This window comes from Osmerus eperlanus, chromosome 11 (assembly GCF_963692335.1).
Source record: "Osmerus eperlanus chromosome 11, fOsmEpe2.1, whole genome shotgun sequence".
NCBI classification, from domain to species: Eukaryota; Metazoa; Chordata; class Actinopteri; order Osmeriformes; family Osmeridae; genus Osmerus; species Osmerus eperlanus.
Window position 1 is genome coordinate 16,127,426 of NC_085028.1, and position 18,007 is coordinate 16,145,432.

Here is an 18,007-nt window from a genome sequence, read left to right on the forward strand (position 1 = left end):
CAGTTAGATGAAGAGAAACAGAGAGAGAGGCAGATCAATAGAGGAAGTGAGAGCGAGAGAGCGTGCGAGAGAGAGGATGACTGGACGGCAGTGTCCATGGGGATTGGATGCTGTGGTTGCGTGTCACCCTTTTCCCCGCTGACCCAGTGCTGGAAGCCGGCCACTGATTGGGTTATTGGCTACAGAATGGAAAGGAAAGATTGATCGCTCTGGGGTGGAGGGGAGGGGGAAGAGAGATGCTGATTTCTGGCACAGCACAGCTATAGTCTACTGTCAGCACTCCTCTCTCTCTCTGTCTGTGTCTCTGTCTCGCGCTCTCTCTCTCTTCTAATCTCTCCTTCCCACTCTCTCGCTCTCTCTCTGTCTCTCTGTCTGTGTCTCTGTCTCTCGCTCTCTCTCTTCTAATCGCTCCTTCCCACTCTCTCTCTCTCTCTCTCTGTCTGTGTCTCTGTCTCTCGCTCTCTCTCTTATAATCTCTCCTTCCCACTCACTCTCTGTCTCTCTGTCTGTGTCTCTCGCTCTCTCTTCTAATCTCTCCATCCCACTCTGCCTCTCTCTCTCCGTCCCCCTTTAGTCACTCTGTCTTAAGTCTGGCAAAAGTACACACACACAATCATTCATTCACAAACACAAACTCACACACTTTCTCAGACACAAACTCTCTCTTTCCGCACACACACAGACACACAACTGCTAGAACTCTATATTCTTACAGTACACGCTCGCATACAACAACAACCCCCCCCCCAATGCACACACACAAACACATCTTAGTCTTGTATTCATACACCCACTCCAGGGCTCTGCTGCATATTTGCTCTCTTAATAGACCGGCTAATCTTCCTACAAGCTTCTGTTTAGCATGCGAGACTCACCCTCTCTCACTCCCCGAAAACCCCAGCCCCTGCCAGCCACCCAACACACACCCTCATGCACACACACACACCCTCATGACCTCACACACACACCCTCATGCACACACACACCCTCATGACCTCACACACACACACACCCTCATGCACACACACACCCTCATGACCTCACACACACACAGCTGTTTTTCTGTTCCCTCCATCTGCAAAATCAGGTATCTTGTTTTTGAACTGCAGTATCTGTGTAACCTCACAGATTGTGTGTGTGTGGGTGGGTGTGTGTGTGTGCACGTTGGTGCGTGCTTGTGTGTTCAGGTATTTACATTTACATTTAGTCATTTAGCAGACGCTCTTATCCAGAGCGACTTACAGTAAGTACAGGGACATTCCCCCGAGGCAAGTAGGGTGAAGTGCCTTGCCCAAGGACACAACGTCAGGTATGCATGTGTTTGTGGAGGTGTTGCTATGCGTTTGTAATTAAGGTTAGATGTCAGTAGATATAATAAGGCAATGTTCAGTGTGTGTGTGTGTGAGGACACATTCAGAGCACGTTTGCTCGTGTTGTCTCAACAACCTCGGGCACGTCTGGTTTTCTGGTTGCGTAACCCTACAGTAGGGCACCTCCGCTGGCCCCACGGCGACAGTTGCCAGGGTTACCGGCTGGGTCAGACTCACCAACGGCGTGGATGAATGAGCTGAGGGTTCCCATCAGCGCTGGGCTTAGGCTGATGGAGGTCAGACACACACAGACGCAGAACCATCAACACACACTAGAGACCAGACAGACACACGCACACACACAGGCCTACATGAATAAACACACACACACACAAGCCAACATGAATAAACACACACACACACACACAACCCTCCTCGCTCTATACATAGACAACTAAATTCACACTGAGTAGAGGACACTCCAGGCTGTCTCTCTCTCTCTCTCTCTCTCTCTCTCTCTCTCTCTCTCTCTCTCTCTCTCTCTCTCATCTCTCTCTCTCTCTCTCTTCATCTCTCTCTTCTCTCTCTCTCTCTCTCTGCCTCTCACTCCTAACACACACACACACATTCACACCTCACACACACGTTGGCATTTGGTTGTGGTGTGCAAGCCAGGTAGCTGCAGTGTGCAGACACACTGGTCAAGCACATTGTCGTCAGTCCTCCAGCAGGGAACATTGAGAACAGAGTAAGCAGATGTGGATACACCCAGTAGCTGCCTGGTCACGTTCACCATCATCATCCTCATCACACACCTCAGATCCTAACACACCCAGACATTAATGTGCGTCCGTGTTTGTGTGCATTTACATGACATTTACTTAATTTTGAGGTGAGTCAAATGTTTTGTAGTTAGTGTTACTTAAAAAAATTGTGTGTGTGTGCTTATCACCACTTTTCCCTGTTTCTTCCAGGATGACCAGACTGTAGATGACGACATGACCATCAGAGAGGTGAGAATCATCCACCGTGTAGGTAGCCTCTCAGCCAATCATAGAGCTGACACTAGGCCTCAACCAATCAGAGACCAGAATCCACGCCTTTCAGCCTATCATAGGCCAGACATTACATTTAGTCATTTAGCAGACGCTCTTATCCAGAGCGACTTACAGTAAGTACAGGGACATTCCCCCCGAAGCAAGTAGGGTGAAGTGCCTTGACCAAGGACACACCATCATTTTGGCACGGCCGGGAATCAAACTGGCAACCTTCAGATTACTAGCCCGACTCCCTCACCGCTCAGCCATCTGACTCCCACATTAGGCCTCTGAGCCAATCACAGGCCAGACACGATGCCTCTCAGTCTATCATTGACCAGATATGAGGGTTGTCAGTCCATTAGAGCCCATGTCTTAAATCAGGGAGCCTCTATGCTGTAATAGCTTCCCATCCAATAAGTAAAATATGTTCTGATATTAGATTTTAGATTATTCATTAACATCACCTTTCATTTCCTTTCTGTCACCTCTCCTTCCTGGTCATATCACTCTGTCACTTCCTCAACTCTCCCTCTGTTCCTTCCTTTCATCTCTCTCTCTCCCCCACTCTCTTCCTCTCTGTCCTCATCTCTTCCTCCCTCCTTCCCTCTCTCTTTTTCTCTCGTTCCATCCCTTCCTCTCTTTCTCCAATCTCCATCTCCCTTCCTCCTTCTATCACGGCTAGTGTGTTTGATTGTCTATAAGAAGAAGAACAGTAATTGTCAGTTAAATGAAGGATATGTCGCATAATATGTCATATTTAAACTTGGCTAGTCCATCCAGGGACTACAAATGCCAGAGCTTAGAAACGACATTACCCATAAACAAAGAGAGCATTGTTGGAGGTGTGGTCTCTGCATTAACCATCCTCTTCATCATCATCTGGGATGCAGATCGCAGAATGGGAGGAGGAACAACTTGACGAGCAGGTCAACTTCAATAACTGCAAGATTGACCCCGCCCCCTTTCAGCTGGTGGAGCGCACATCGTTGCACAAGGTGTGTGTGCCTCTCTCTCTCTCTCCGTCTCTTTCTCTCTCTCTCTCTCTCTCTCTCTCTCTCTCTCTCTCTCTCTCTCTCTCTCAAACTCTCTCCCCCTTAAATGATCCGTCTTAAACTCTCTCTCAAACTCTTCCCTCTTTCAAACTCTCTCTCTTCATCCCTCCCCTCTGTGGGAGTCCATGTGTGCTGTACCTAATCAGCTCATTGGTAGCTGGGTGCTTTTATTTCGGTGTTACTACCTTTCTGAACGCTTCTCTGCCTTGGACTTGTAATAACTGTGTGATGGATTCAGTATATTATTATTGTGGATGTTGTAATGTTGGAGCTGTAATGGTCTCCGCAGTTACATCAGTGGGCCTTCTACACACACACACACACACACACACACACACACACACACTGTTCTCTCCGCTTGTCCATATCCCACCAAGTACGGTGGATGTGTTGAGGGAGGGCTTGTTGATTTCATGTTATTACTGCCAAAAATGACCGAAAAATACCGAAATGCTAGTGCACACGCATTCTCTCTCATGTGCACGCACACACTTTCCTTTTCTCAAGCACGTACACACATTTGTTTTCCTACACACACGCACTTTACACTCAGGTACACACACACACACAGACGCATTCTCACTTGCCGGCAGCATTGACTGGGTCTAATGTCCCCCATTCATAATGCAGCCCCTCCCTCCCCCCCTCCCTCCCCCCCCTCTCTGCCCTCCCTCCCTCTCTGCCCTCCCTCCCTCTCTGCCCTCCCTCCCTCTCTGCCCTCCCCCCCTCTCTGCCCTCCCTCCCTCTCTGCCCTCCCTCCCTCTCTGCCCTCCCTCCCTCTCTGCCCTCCCTCCCTCTCTGCCCTCCCTCCCTCTCTGCCCTCCCTCCCTCTCTGCCCTCCCTCCCTCTCTGCCCTCCCCCCCTCTCTGCCCTCCCTCCCCCCCTCTCTACCCACCCTCCCTCCCCCCCTCTCTACCCACCCTCCCTCCCCCCCTCTCTGCCCTCCCTCCCTCCTACCCTCTCTGTGTGTCTGCTGTTTAAACATTTAAGACTGGGATCCTGCACCAATCCATCACTCCTCCTCCTCCCTCCCTGCTTTCTGCTTGCACCCAATACCACTGACAATCTGCCTCCCAATGCTAAACACAGACCGTCGAGCAAGAGATGGTGTGTGTGTGTGTATGTGTGTGTTTGTGTGTTAGACTGCCACTTCATGTAACTCAATTAGTTTGCTGTGCCATTGAAATGGAAAATTCTCCATCCCGTGAAATATGGAAATGACGATAAGGTGTCTTATTCCCCAGGATTTGGGTCGGGTGTCAAGCTCGTGGCAGGGTCAAGGTTCTTATTGAGTTCCTGATGAATGTAGCTGGCAGACCCAAACCTGGAACAAGCTTGAGATTTACATTTAGTCATTTAGCAGACGCTCTTATCCAGAGCGACTTACAGTAAGTACAGGGACATTCCCCCGAGGCAAGTAGGGTGAAGTGCCTTGCCCAAGGACACAACGTCATTTGGCACAGCCAGGAATCGAACCAACGACCTTCTGGTTACTAGCCCAATTCCCTAACCGCTCAGCCACCTGACCTGATCACACGGTCTGTAGTATAGACACAAGCTCTCCTTGGGTTCAGCCTCTTCAGCTGGTGGCGTCTGGGTTCCCTAACTGTTCTGTTTGGACGTTCTAGCAAGGCGCTTCAGAAGCAGTGAGGTCGGAGGTCGTGTGTGAGAGGTTTGGAAGAGGAGGTGGGTTCTAGATAGCAGCTGAGTCGGTTCCAGTGGGTACAGCTACTTTGCAGGTGTTTCAAGCTGTTTCAGATGAAGGTTCCAGTGATTTGAGGTGAATGATCTTTCTGTTCTTAATCAGGATTCTTATCTACATGTTCTAAGGGGAAGTTTCTAGATGTAATAAGTGAAGGTTCCAGCCGTTCATGGTCAGTGTCCTAACAGTTCTACTGGTTCTAGACGTTTTAGGTGCAGGTTCTACCTGAGAGTTCTCGCAGTTGTTTGTGATGGCTCCTGCTCTTCTAAACATGGTTGAATGTGTTGTCTCTTCTAGACATGGTTGAGTGTGTTGTCTCTTCTAGACATGGTTGAGTGTGTTGTCTCTTCTAGACATGGTTGAGTGTGTTGTCTCTTCTAGACATGGTTGAGTGTGTTGTCTCTTCTAGACATGGTTGAGTGTGTTGTCTCTTCTAGACATGGTTGAGTGTGTTGTCTCTTCTAGACATGGTTGAGTGTGTTGTCTCTTCTACACATGGTTGAGTGTGTTGTCTCTTCTAGACATGGGTGTGTGTTGTGGGTCCTCTAACGCTGACGTTGTCCTGCTCCTCCAGACTCACACCATCTTCTCTCTGCTGGGCCTGGACCACGCCTACGTCACCAGCATCGGACGCCTCATTGGAGTCGTCTCTCTCAAAGAGGTGAGCTTACATTTAGTCATTTAGCAGACGCTCTTATCCAGAGCGACTTACAGTAAGTACAGGGACATTCCCCCGAGGCAAATAGGGTGAAGTGCCTTGCCCAAAGACCCATCCTTTGTGAAAGCCATTTGTGTTCGTAGCTGTTAGCAAAACAGTCTCCGCATTCTGCATGCTAGCTGGCAGCATCCTTGTCGAAACCGTCGTCATCGCACACTTTTTATTTTATTTTACACACGCAATATTTTAATGAGCTCTCCTCTTGTCTTGTGACAGACAGCAAGACAAAAGACTGTTTAATGTTCCTGTCTCTCTCTTTCTCCCCTTCATTATCTGTCCTTCTCTCTTTCTCTCCCTCTGCTTCTCTTTCTCTGTCTTTCTCTTTTTTCTCTCTCTCTATATCTCTATCTCTCTCTGTCTATCCGTCTGTGTCTCTCTGTCACCAAGAACAACAGTGGAAGCACTCTGTCTTTGTAAATTGGTTAGAATATGGGGGGGGGGGGATATGGGGGATTGTTGCTAAGCGCTGCGCTGCTCTTCTCTCCGTGACATTTAGGTCCTTTTGTTTGGGTGTGCTACAAGTGGACAAAACCCACTTCCTGTCTCTGTCAGAAGAGAGAGAATTGCCCAGACGCTCTGTGTGTGTGTGTGTGTGTGTGTGTGTGTGTGTGTGTGTGTGTGTGTGTGTGTGTGTGTGTGTGTGTGTGTGTGTGTGTGTGTGTGTGTGTGTGTGTGTGTGTAAGCAGCCAATCTTATGACTGCTTACAAATGAATGTGTCTAAGCAACTGGTGTCTGGTGTGCAAAACAAACCCTGCCAGTGAAGTCTCTATATAATGAAAGACATTCTCCTCACACACTGATGTTTTACTGTATATATGGCCGTTTCCAGTGCCACATCCACCTGGCTTTTACCACTCAGCCACAGCGCCCCCTATGAAGATACTAAAGTACTGCATAGACCCAAATCCTTTTCCATACCCCAGTAGAACCTAGGATGGGTACTGTGCTTGACTTTGAGGTATCCTAACCCTGTGTCTCCCCCAGCTGAGGAAGGCCATCGAGGGCTCGGTGACCGTGAAGGGCGTGAAAGTGCGCCCCCCACTGGCCAGCTTCCGCGACAGCGGCACCAGCAGCAGCGAGAACGAAGCCACCGAGCTCCACAAACTGTGGGACCGCCACAAGTCCATGTCCCTCCCCCGCGAACACACGCCCTCCGACTCGGAGGAAAAGTCCCAGTGATGCGGGCAGGACGGGAGCAGCCGGGGGGACCGAGTCACAGTAGGGGGGAGGGGGGGAGGGGGAGGGGTTTGTCGCACGTCATGGTGACCCGTAAACCCCTTCCTCCTCCTTCCGAAGCCATACATTTGAAAACAACCCAGGCTTAAACTTCAGGGCTTGGATCAATAATTCATTCTAGTATATATAGTCCTCTCTTTCCTGACTCCTCCCTCCATTCGCTTCAATTTCTTGCATCATGTCTCTCTCTCTCTCACCTCCACCTGTTTGCAGTTGTTATACACCCTCCCCTCCCTCTCTCTAGTTCACTGTATATGTACCCCAGGCTTTGGGGGCGTGCACTGACCCAACGACTGCTCCGCCTCCACACACACACACACACACACACTCCAGGAGGATGCTCCCCACCCCCCCCCAGCTGAGGGTCAGGGGTTAGATCTAGCGACAGGTAATGGGATGCAAGCTAGATTTAGCGACAGGTAATGGGATGCAAGCTAGATTTAGCGACAGGTAATGGGATGCAAGCTAGATTTAGCGACAGGTAATGGGATGCAAGCTAGATTTAGCGACAGGTAATGGGATGCAAGCTAGATTTAGCGACAGGTAATGGGATGCAAGCTAGATTTAGCGACAGGTAATGGGATGCAAGCTAGATTTAGCGACAGGTAATGGGATGCAAGCTAGATCTAGGGACAGGTAATGGGATGCAAGCTAGATTTAGCGACAGGTAATGGGATGCAAGCTAGATTTAGGGACAGGTAATGGGATGCAAGCTAGATTTAGCGACAGGTAATGGGATGCAAGCTAGATTTAGGGACAGGTAATGGGATGCAAGCTAGATTTAGCGACAGGTAATGGGATGCAAGCTAGATTTAGGGACAGGTAATGGCATGCAAGCTAGATTTAGCGACAGGTAATGGGATGCAAGCTAGATTTAGGGACAGGTAATGGCATGCAAGCTAGATTTAGCGACAGGTAATGGGATGCAAGCTAGATTTAGGGACAGGTAATGGGATGCAAGCTAGATTTAGGGACATGTAATGGGATGCAAGCTAGATTTAGGAACAAGTAAAGTGAGTTTATTCATAAAAGGGATAAGAGTTATTATTTTTATGACCGAGACTTTCATTCAGGTCTCTGTTTGAGAGACAGCAAAAAAAGTTCGGAATTCTTTGTACTGTGTTTTCAGTTGGGGGAGCTGCAAACAGTTCTTTACCAAGAGTCTTCCGTTTGCTTCGGAGAGTTCAGCAATGATGCAAAGACTGGTGTGTGGATGTAGTGAGTGCATGTGTTGACAGTGTGTGTCTGTGTGTACATATTTGAATGAAGGAAGGAGCCAAATCAACCTTATTTCTGACTGTATGATTTGTGTTGTAGTTGTGAAATCATTTCTGTTGAACATTTCTGTTGTGGTGTTTCGTCTGGGATGGGCTTTTAGATAGGGGAAGCAGGGTTTATTGTTGAACCCTCCTGTATACCGACGGCCATCTTGGTCAGCGTTCTGAACACAGAGGAAGTGAGTCAGAAGCAGTGCAAAATATCTGTTTTTCTGTCTTTTTTCCCCCTCTGAGTGAGAACGTGGGGGGGGGGGGGGGGGTAGTCTATGCAAACAGATGTTCGACTGAAGAGGAAAACAGAGTTGAAAGCGTTTTGTAAGCCCATTACATTTTACCCTCAACACTTTCAATGAGCACTGCTCTCACACACACACCCACGCCCACTGGTTTTAATAAGACTGGACCCGCACACTCCAAGAGACAATGGTTTTCTCTAAATATAGCTCTTAATGACACAGTGTGGGGCTGCAGAGGACGAGGAGAGGGGAGGGAGACAGCTAGGAGGAAAAATGGTGAATGGGAGGCTGAGAGAAGGGGCGAAGCCTTTTAAGGTTATCTAACCAGCAGCACAAGACGTTTCCTGCAAAAACAACCCAGGGTAGCTTCTAGTTGGCCAACCAGTATGGAATTACCTGTTAAATAGATCATACACTAACAATCGAGAAGCCTTGAGCAGGAAACAGTCCCTTTTAATTTATTTATTTTGTTGTGGTAGTTTATGGCTTAATTTGCAGGATTTCCATAAACATTTGAATGTATTTAACTGTTAATGATGTCTTAACTTCAGGGTTATGAGGTTGTCTGTGTGTCATTTCAGACACAGTCGGTCGAGTGTCGTGGGGTTTACCTGAGCTGAGGGGCTTCCTGGGTCTAACTAAACACTCCTTCCACTTTTATTTATTTTTACTAACTTTTTTTAACGTCGCCAATCTCGGAATATCTCGCTTAAGATTAATAAAATGCCTTAAACTGCACCAGAATCTGAACACACACACACACTAGCCTTTGCTAGTTCCCTGACATGTCTGCCTGAAGGTTGTATCGCATGGTGTATTACTTTTCTTTGGTATGTTCTTGTCTTGCTTCTCAACACCGAGAATAAAACACAATCTCACGCATGCATGTGCATCACCATTGACATGGACTGAAATGTTGACCTTAACATGTAGAAACGCACAGAAACACGCACACACGTGTTAGAGCATGGCTTCGCATGTAGAACAGCATGCCACTTTGAAGGATGTGATTTTTACATTTCAAATTGTAAATATTATGACCAAAAAGAAATAGGAAGATTTGGATAAAATACTATTGTGTATGTTTCTACTTATGTTGGACAATGTCCTTTCGTAGTGTCTGTCTTTTTTCTTTGTTTTCTTTTCATTGTTGAAATAAATAATGACACTGATTGTCATAATTAATTCAATGAGCATTAATCAGTTTTTTGTATTTTTTATTTTTATTTTCAAAAATGGGGCAGCGCTATTTGGTTGGGAGATTGAATTGTTTTATGTTTTTAGTATATTTAACAGACTGTATCATTATTGTACCGTACAATCTGTCATTTAAATATTTGCTAATCTATCATCAAAATCTGAAATGCTCTTCATTTTTATTTTTTACTTATTCTTTGTTATTTTATTCAGGTGATTTTTGTTGTAAATGAAACATATTTTCCTGTGTTTAAAATTGTGAAATTAATTCATTATCGCAACGCGTCCAAAAGAATGTTTATATGACATTTGGATAATGCAAAATAACACTAACGCTAGCGGGATGAGATCCTGTGTTTGACGTAGACATAAAGCTGAAGAGGCCTGTGATTGGTCAACTCCTCTGTGGTATGAACATCATTCTCATTTCACAAGTGCCTTCATAATCTCAAGAGCCTGGGTCTCACCAGGCTCTGGTCATGAATGATTTATCTGTTCATAAGGAAAAGCAATGGCAACACATGGCAATCTGTTGATTTAGTTGCATTACACACACACACACACACCCCTAAACAGTACTGTAAGAAATTTTCAATAGAGGGTCAAACCTAACACACACCAGTGCACAAACACACACACACACACACACAATTACAGGGTGGATAGTGTGTCATTGCGGTGTGTAATTATTGCTAATCATTCTAGGCCTAGCTGTTGCGTGTCTGTGAGACTGATTGAAGATAAACTTGTTTTTTTTTTTCCAACTGTCACAGGACCTTTTTTGTCATTTTCATACTGTTTGTCATCTCATTTTGCTAAGAGCTAGCAACTGTAGAGCAAGTCCATATTTATTAATCTGTATTAATCAAAGTAGAAGAATAATTTGGGATTATTATTGTTTCTTTGTTGTTGTTACTTTATGAATGATCCTGTCATTAGTTAATCTGTTTTGTGCAATAATGATTCTTCATCTCACTTTGTAACCAGATTTTAATCTATGACATGAATGCGAGATAACCTTATTTTTGTAAAGAAAAAGTAAAAGTAAAAAATAAAAAGATTAACGCGTAAGGAAAAATGTGACGTCAGCATAAGGAAAGCGGGCCTGTCTGTGTGTGTCGACATGCATCCACACACTCAGTCTGGCCCTATAGGTCCTTACTGGATGCCGCTGTCTGTTCTGTAGCCATTGATCAAAGTAGCATTCACCCTTATGATCTGACCTGAGTTCAGATCAGCCTGCCTCCCATCCCAACTGTAACTACGAAGAGGCTGTTGACATCTGACCCTGGTTCAGTTGTTAAGGGTCAGTTGTTAAGGGTCAGTTGTTAAGGGTGTGTTCTACCTACTCTGTATGGGGCTCTGGACTGTACTTTGTGTTCTACGGAGAGCCACAAGGACCAATCCTTGACTAGAGTTTAAGAAGTCCAACGCTATTTTTCACATGAATAAATAAAACAATGTTTTGTATATCAGGGATGAATAAAGAGGTTTTAACAAAGTGCTACCGAGACTGTTGAATTGATTCACGTCACACTTTGTTTGTTTGTCCTTTAGGCTCAAATCGGTGTGCTCTAGTTCTCTGTCGCTCTTTCGTATCCAGCCCCCTATCCTCTCCTCCCCCTATCCTCTCCTCGTATCCTCCTCCTCTCCTCCCCCCCGTCCCCCTCTGAGCAGCTGGAGAACAGCAGGAGTTTGGTTTCTCTCTCCTCCTCCCTCGCAAGTTGTTATTCTGTCTTTCGAAAAAACTAGGTAACATCTGTACCATAATAGGCAGCTAAACGCTTAATTAGCTAAACGGGTTCATTCGCTAAGTAGGCTGCTCAGTCCCTTGACAATTTTCAGGTGTTTGCAGTAGACCCCTCTCTCCCTATGGAGTCTGGAGAGAGAGAGAGGTGTGTGTGCGTGTGTCTGTCCAGTAACATGGATAGGGGTAGGGGAGTGTTTTAAACAGCACTGTCCCTGCTGTTTCAGCAGAGATTACCGCCAGGGTCCCTAAAACGCTTTTGTTCTGCATTACGGCCAACCGTAATCTGTAATCCTCATAATCTGATCAGAACAGTCAACACTGCAACTGGAGATGACAGTCAACACTGCAAAATCCTGTTACATATTTAGAACTAGAGAGGGTACAATTTCTGGGGAAATTGTAGGGTGTGCTTGCTTGCGTCGGTTGCACAGGGGTCTGTATATTTTATATAAAAATGCATAGGGCCTACTTATTATTTATAAAGATTACATAGATTTAAAAGCATCTTTTTTTTGCTGCTTATTTACAACTCAAAATACGAGTGAAGTGTAGAATGAAATATGATGTCTTCTCATTTCCCCTGCAAGAGGCAGCCTCATAGCTGAATCAAAACGAATACATTTGGCAGACCGGTGTAAAAATGGACCTAATCTCTATTACTTAAACGTCCTTTTAAGTTTTCCCTTCTCGTGATATTTTCAGGCATTTAGCCTACTCATATTGCATTCATTCATTAATAAAGAACCCCCTTTGAAGATTATTCTACGACGTTACCGGCAGAAGATAGACTCGCGATTCAAACAGTACCATCTGCTAACTGAAAATATGCCCCCAAAAACGTAAATAAGCTTGACATTTATTTAGTGGAAAATCGCTCCTTTATAAAAAGCATGATGCGATATAGCCCTGTGTGGAGAAGCTGCCCTGGTAAATTCTACTACTACGGCACAGTACTAGACTACTGCTGTGTTCGTCTTGGTAGCGATTGCGTTGGTTGAATTCGATTTAACGTTCCGTTGTACGGTTTAGGCTGAAATCAATTATTTTCATGAACAGATTGACAAAGTTTAGGCTGTGGCAATGAAGTTCAGGTTAGTAGTCAGATAGTTTCACCTATTGAAAGACTTTTGGTTTAAGTAAGGGGAGTGCCGAACATGTTCTGTCGCCGTTTGACTTCCTACAGCTGTGTCGATGTTTTTGTAGTGTCTCGCGTAGGCTACAGCGTTGCAGTGAGCAACACTGGTTTGAAACCACAGGTAATGATAATTTCACCCACAAATCATTTACTTGTAATGTAATGTCCTAATAAATCCTACAACGAAAATGTATTTGTGAGGAATGTTTATTTTAATGATTGAAAACAGATGCATCATAGACCACTGTAGTATGTTGCCCGGGTAACAGAGGCTAATGTCATGCTAATGCCTCAGTGAAATAGTAGACTACCGTTTCCGAAAGTAGATGTGGGCCTACTTCCTTAATAATATCAGCTAATATTGTACATTACATTTTACAATTGTGTTTCACATCACAAAGTAAAATAAGTAAATAGTTATCACCCTGGCCTCTTTGCTTGTGGCGTTTCTGCAGCTGCCTTGCAGTAAAGCTATAGTTAGCCTAGCTATCCCCCAAGTTAACAGATGCGAAACGAATGTTCTGCTACAGGTAGTCACGCGTGTTTTCGTGACGTTAGTGACGTAGTGACGTTAGTAACGTCAGTGACTGTGGCTAGCAAATTGGCCACCGTTAGCTTCACTTTTCGCCACAAAAACTTAATTTCCACTTAAACCATGCAACGGAACGTAAATAAAAATACAAGCAACTCAATCGCTACCAAGACGAAACTTTTGACACCTAGGTTGTCTATGTAGGCCAAATATTGACAAATATTTAGGGGGGAAAAAATAAATAATAATAATAAATATATATGTGAGAGAACAAAGGTTGTGCTCTCGCCGAAGGCTTGAGCACACCCAATTATTTATGCGTGTGTTTGTGAGCCTGTGGGAGATATTGAACCACCAGCAAGGCCCCTTTTACTAGTTTTCAGTTCCCTCTTGTAGAACAACTCTACACTAATGAGCTCTCATGTCCAAGTGCATGTGAGCTTCTTATTTGTCGTGTCGCAGTGAAAGTCTTCCCCCCCGATCGAGCCGTGTGAGTCACAGAGCCCTGTCTCCGTGCAGACATGCCCATTAATGCTCACAAGCAGACGGATGAATAAAAAGAGGACTAACTATATGAAGAAAGTTTGCTAACTAAACTCTTCCACAGATAGTGTGTGCGCTGTAAAGTGTGTGTGTGTGTGTGTGTGTGACAATATGAGAGGGAAAGAGAGAGAGAGACAGGAGGACAGGAGATGTAAAGAGTTTATGAGTTATGACAAGCATGAGATTTCATTTCTCCTCTGTTAAAACCTCTTGTCAGAGCAATTACTGTCCAGGGTTCTGCTGCTTCCACCCATGTTCATTGTTGACGGAGCAAAAGATAGCAAGTCTAGTCTGTTATTTATTCAAACCCACTGCTGCAGTGTTGTTATTGGTTGTTAGGCTGTTTTAGGTCATACTACATCTCCTATCCACATAAAACAACATCCTTGTAGAAAATAAACTAAGTTACAGCTTTGCATTCGTTTTTTTCTCGCTTGTACAGAATGACATCGTAAACTGCAGAACAAAAACGATAATGTAAATGTATAAATCAATTTTATTCAAATTTATTAAAAAAACTAGAATTCTACTAGAACTCTACTAATGTAGAGAAAGTTTCACATGTTGAAGGTGGTGTCACTGAGTAGTCGTTAGAAAAGTAAAGCAGTAGGAAGTCAAAGATTCGAGGGAGGCGGGGCTAAAGGTGGGCCTCCGAGTAGTAGGTGGGGGCGGGGGGGTCAGGCCCCTCCATGGGTGTGGTCCTCCGGACGCTGACCACCAGCATACCCTCGGGGGTCAACGTGCCGCTGACCGAAAGCGGGTCCATATCCTCCGGGAGCAGGGACTTGTGGGTAAACGTGTTGCTAATGCTCCCGTCCTCCAGCACCTGAGGGAAAGGGGGGGAATGGAAAGGCAGGGATGAGAGATGGATGAAGAGAGGGAGAGAGAAGGAAGATGGATGCATGTCATGCCAAGACCATTTTTAAAAGTGAGGAAGTAAGAAGAGATGGGGTGAGAGGAGAGGTGATGATCAACAGGGGGGAGAAGGGGGGGCGGGGCGGTACGTATAATTTAAGAGGTAGGCAGGTGAGGATGATTGACACTGACGGTTTTCCCTGTGGAAGTATTTATCTAAGTCAGGCCTTAGGCAGAAGCACTGGCCGGTGTTTTAGCGGTGTCTTGAGACAGAGGTGAAAGATGACTTCTCCTTCCAAACAGTGGAGTCTTCATCTCTGTCTCCTGTCCACCATTTAGACCTGATTAGGATCAAACTTCTGACACCTACTCAGGCTGAAGTGAAGCGATGAGCAGTGGGCTAAAAGGGTCCTGGACAACTCTGGGTTCATTCAAACAGACAACACCTCGCAACTGGATATCACCAGTTAGTCTCCTCTGACCCAGATAGACAGCAGTCAAACACTAAGAGTTTACACATACAGTCATGCACTCTTACACATACACACACACAGTCATACACTCTCACACTTACACACAGTCATGCACTCTTACACTTACACACAAACACACACTGTCATGCACCTCACACTTACACACACACTCAGTCCTGCACTCTCACACTTACACACACAATGTTCATACTCTACATGTCTGCAGTAATGAGTCATTACTGGTTTCACCTTCTCTGCATGGATGACTATGTGGTGGTTGTAGGCCATCACAACGACGTCGTGGGGTTCAAACTGGCTGACGTCGGCTGACATGGAGTAGCTGTCCCCCAGTGACCTGACCGCTCCCATGCTGGCCGGCCGGCCCGACACAGCGCCCCCTGCAGGCCCTGCCGGGAACAGCCGAATGTGACAGCAGAACAAAACAGATCAAGTCCTCTGAAACCACATACAGCTTCTCAAAGCAGAACAACTCCATAGAATGCATGTAATAAATAACATAATTGTATAATATTACACCTTTATATAATTTGTATTATTTTATTAGTGATAATAAAATACGTTCAATGTGAGATCTCCGAGAAAAAGTGGTAGTTAATAAGGTTTCGTAACTTTATCGTGACCGTTTGTGTCCCTACCTAACAGGAACCGTGGATGAACGCAAAAAAACTAATTGTAAAAAGTGGCAAAATGGATTAAAACAAAGAAAGGTGTATTAAAGTGTATGGCTGAGGTGGATATTTGTTTTATGTCTAAACTGGAGCACATGGCCGTTAAGAACCGTGAGTAAGAGGGACTTCTGTTTGGGACATAAACTGATTTTAGTGCCCATCTGGCGATGAATAAGATCTGTTCATAACAAATGGACCGGTTTGATGAAGCAATAAATTAATGCAATATCACGTATTTATTAATAAACAAGTGTTTAGGTCTGGAATATTCTCTATTTTGTTTTTGTATATTATAAAATGTCAAACATTACCATTTTCAGTATATCCGTTATATAGTGGCATTCTTATACTACCTGCATTTGACATTTTATGCCAGAAAACACATCATTGTAAATTACAACTTTAGAGGACTATCATATTGTCAATAAACATTCTTAAGCACCGTCGTTATGATTTTACGAACTGGACAGAATGCCCAAGTCTTTTAAACACTAACGGCTGTTTATGACTCAGAGGAAAGTCTTATTCGTTTATATGACCTTCCCGTTTCAGACAGTCTGATGTCTTCACTGCCTGGTGACCGCCCAACAGTCCAGCCTCTCTCGTTGTCATCACGTCTTTATATGGACCTCTAGAGAGTAGAAGGATTTACAGAGACAGGGGCTTTTACCTCCTGAAACTCTTATTCATTAGCCCCAGAGTGCGAATCATACAATGACAATCGGGGGGGGTCAACTTCTTCTCCAGGGCGATATATAAATGTATCGATCGCCCCGTAATTCGAACCCTGATTACCTCTGTGATGTCATCAGCCTTCCTTCGCTTTCTGCCATAAAATAACACCACCCTCTTTTTGGACTTTTTGGCATTTCTCAGCGTTTTCTCCATGACAGATTTTGTTCAACCTTTTCCGGTTTCTTATCACACCTCCGTCCTCCTTGTTACAATCTTTCTCTCCCATCCTTCTCTCATTTTTTCTCCTCTTGGGAGTTTTTTCTCTGAGTTTTTCCTTGTCTTCCTTGAGGGTTTAGGTTGGTTGAGGGGCAGTTCTATGGGCGTATGTGAAGCCCTCTCTCACATTGCTTGTAAAAAGGGCTACACAAATACATTTAGATTTGATTTGATTTGACTCTCTCGTATCTCAGTCTTGCCGTGTTGAAAGTACGTACAGACAGCAGAAGGTTTACATCCATGACCCCCTGTTGGATAAACACACACACACCTACACACACACAAACACACACACACAGGCAACCTGAGACCATACTCACCCTGGTAACCGTGAGACTCCCTGCGGTGTCGGCTGAAGGGGGCCCGACACAGAGTCCCCACGGTGTCCTCCTCTCCGAACATGCTGTGGGGCGCTGCGGGGTCCAGGAAGGGCCCCAGGGGGGGCTCCAGCAGGGGCCCTAGGGGGGGCTCCAGCAGGGGCCCTAGGGGGGCGAGCGTTTGCCCCCCTGTGGACTCCTCCGACCTGAAGGAGCTGCAGCTGCTGTAGCGAGACGAGGAGCGGTAGGAGGAGGAGGAGGAGCGGCTGGAGGAAGAGCTGGTCACAGATGCCATGGAGGTCAGCCCTCAACATGCACACAGCTTCCCACTAGGAAAATAAGATGTAAATAAAATGTGTGTAATTTTTCAGGTTCTTCTGTAGTCCTCTCTGGTAAAAAAAATAATTAGTTAAACGCAGAAAAACTACTGGAAAACAATTTTCTTTGTCTCTATTTCACAGACACGTACGATCGCACAGTCACACTCGCCACATATAGAATTTGGTCGCTCTCTGTGTCCTTGTCATGTTAAATACAGCCCCAGTGCATTGTGGGTCAGTGGCGTGCAGTGGGCCTCCAGCTGCTGCCGAACTCCATAAAAGGTGACGCGTCCAGGGTTAGGAGCCTGGAATAACGGAAAAGTAGATAAGAAATGGAGAGCCTCCACTATCACAGACACACTAACACACATATAGGGACAGTGATAACAGAACAGAGAGCTCCACTCAGGGAGGTTTGAAGCAGAGATTGCTGATGAAACCTAAAGAGAGATTGAACTTCTGTTGGCAACCGAAACATTACTCACTTGTATCAAGTTGAAGTGGGAAGTTGAAGTGGGTGGGAGTCAGGTGGCTGAGCTGCGAGGGAATCGGGCTAGTAATCCGAAGGTTGCCAGCTCGATACCCGGTCATGCCAACTGACGTTGTGTCCTTGGGCAAGGCACTTCACCCTACTTGCCTCGGGGGAATGTCCCTGTACTTACTGTAAGTCGCT

At 45.6% G+C, this 18,007-nt stretch overlaps 4 protein-coding genes across 6 annotated transcripts in view; 2 read left to right on the forward strand and 2 right to left on the reverse strand.

Moving 5' to 3' along the window:
• clcn2c (chloride channel 2c) overlaps positions 1 to 7,046 on the forward strand; it is a 69,545-nt gene extending 62,499 nt beyond the window's left edge. The window contains exons 17-20 of the mRNA XM_062473516.1: positions 2,248 to 2,323; positions 3,241 to 3,345; positions 5,679 to 5,765; positions 6,808 to 7,046. Coding sequence (XP_062329500.1) covers positions 2,248 to 2,323; positions 3,241 to 3,345; positions 5,679 to 5,765; positions 6,808 to 7,002 — 463 coding nt within the window. The 3' untranslated portion in view covers positions 7,003 to 7,046. The remainder of the gene's footprint in view (positions 1 to 2,247; positions 2,324 to 3,240; positions 3,346 to 5,678; positions 5,766 to 6,807) is intronic.
• LOC134028670 (eukaryotic translation initiation factor 4 gamma 1-like) overlaps positions 1 to 18,007 on the reverse strand; it is a 124,702-nt gene that overhangs the window by 46,547 nt on the left and 60,148 nt on the right. The gene's annotated exons all lie outside the window — the stretch shown is intronic.
• Positions 8,401 to 18,007, forward strand: part of vmp1 (vacuole membrane protein 1) — a 96,935-nt gene continuing 87,328 nt past the window's right edge. Inside the window, exon 1 of the mRNA XM_062472359.1 lies at positions 8,401 to 8,412. The gene's annotated coding sequence lies outside the window, so the exon portion shown is untranslated. The remainder of the gene's footprint in view (positions 8,413 to 18,007) is intronic.
• Positions 14,278 to 17,639, reverse strand: LOC134028676 (heat shock protein beta-7-like). 3 transcript variants are annotated; one of them, XM_062472361.1, is made up of 4 exons: positions 17,018 to 17,639; positions 16,286 to 16,375; positions 15,307 to 15,455; positions 14,278 to 14,555 (listed from the first exon to the last, which is right to left on the reverse strand). In XM_062472361.1, exons 1-4 carry the CDS (start codon positions 17,307 to 17,309, stop codon positions 14,367 to 14,369), a joined length of 720 nt encoding a protein of 239 aa, XP_062328345.1. In that variant the 5' UTR covers positions 17,310 to 17,639; the 3' UTR covers positions 14,278 to 14,366. The 3 variants fall into 3 exon arrangements, with proteins under 3 accessions (XP_062328345.1, XP_062328347.1, XP_062328346.1); XM_062472363.1 differs by lacking the exon at positions 16,286 to 16,375; XM_062472362.1 differs by lacking the exon at positions 16,286 to 16,375 and having other exon boundaries at positions 15,307 to 15,464; positions 17,018 to 17,634.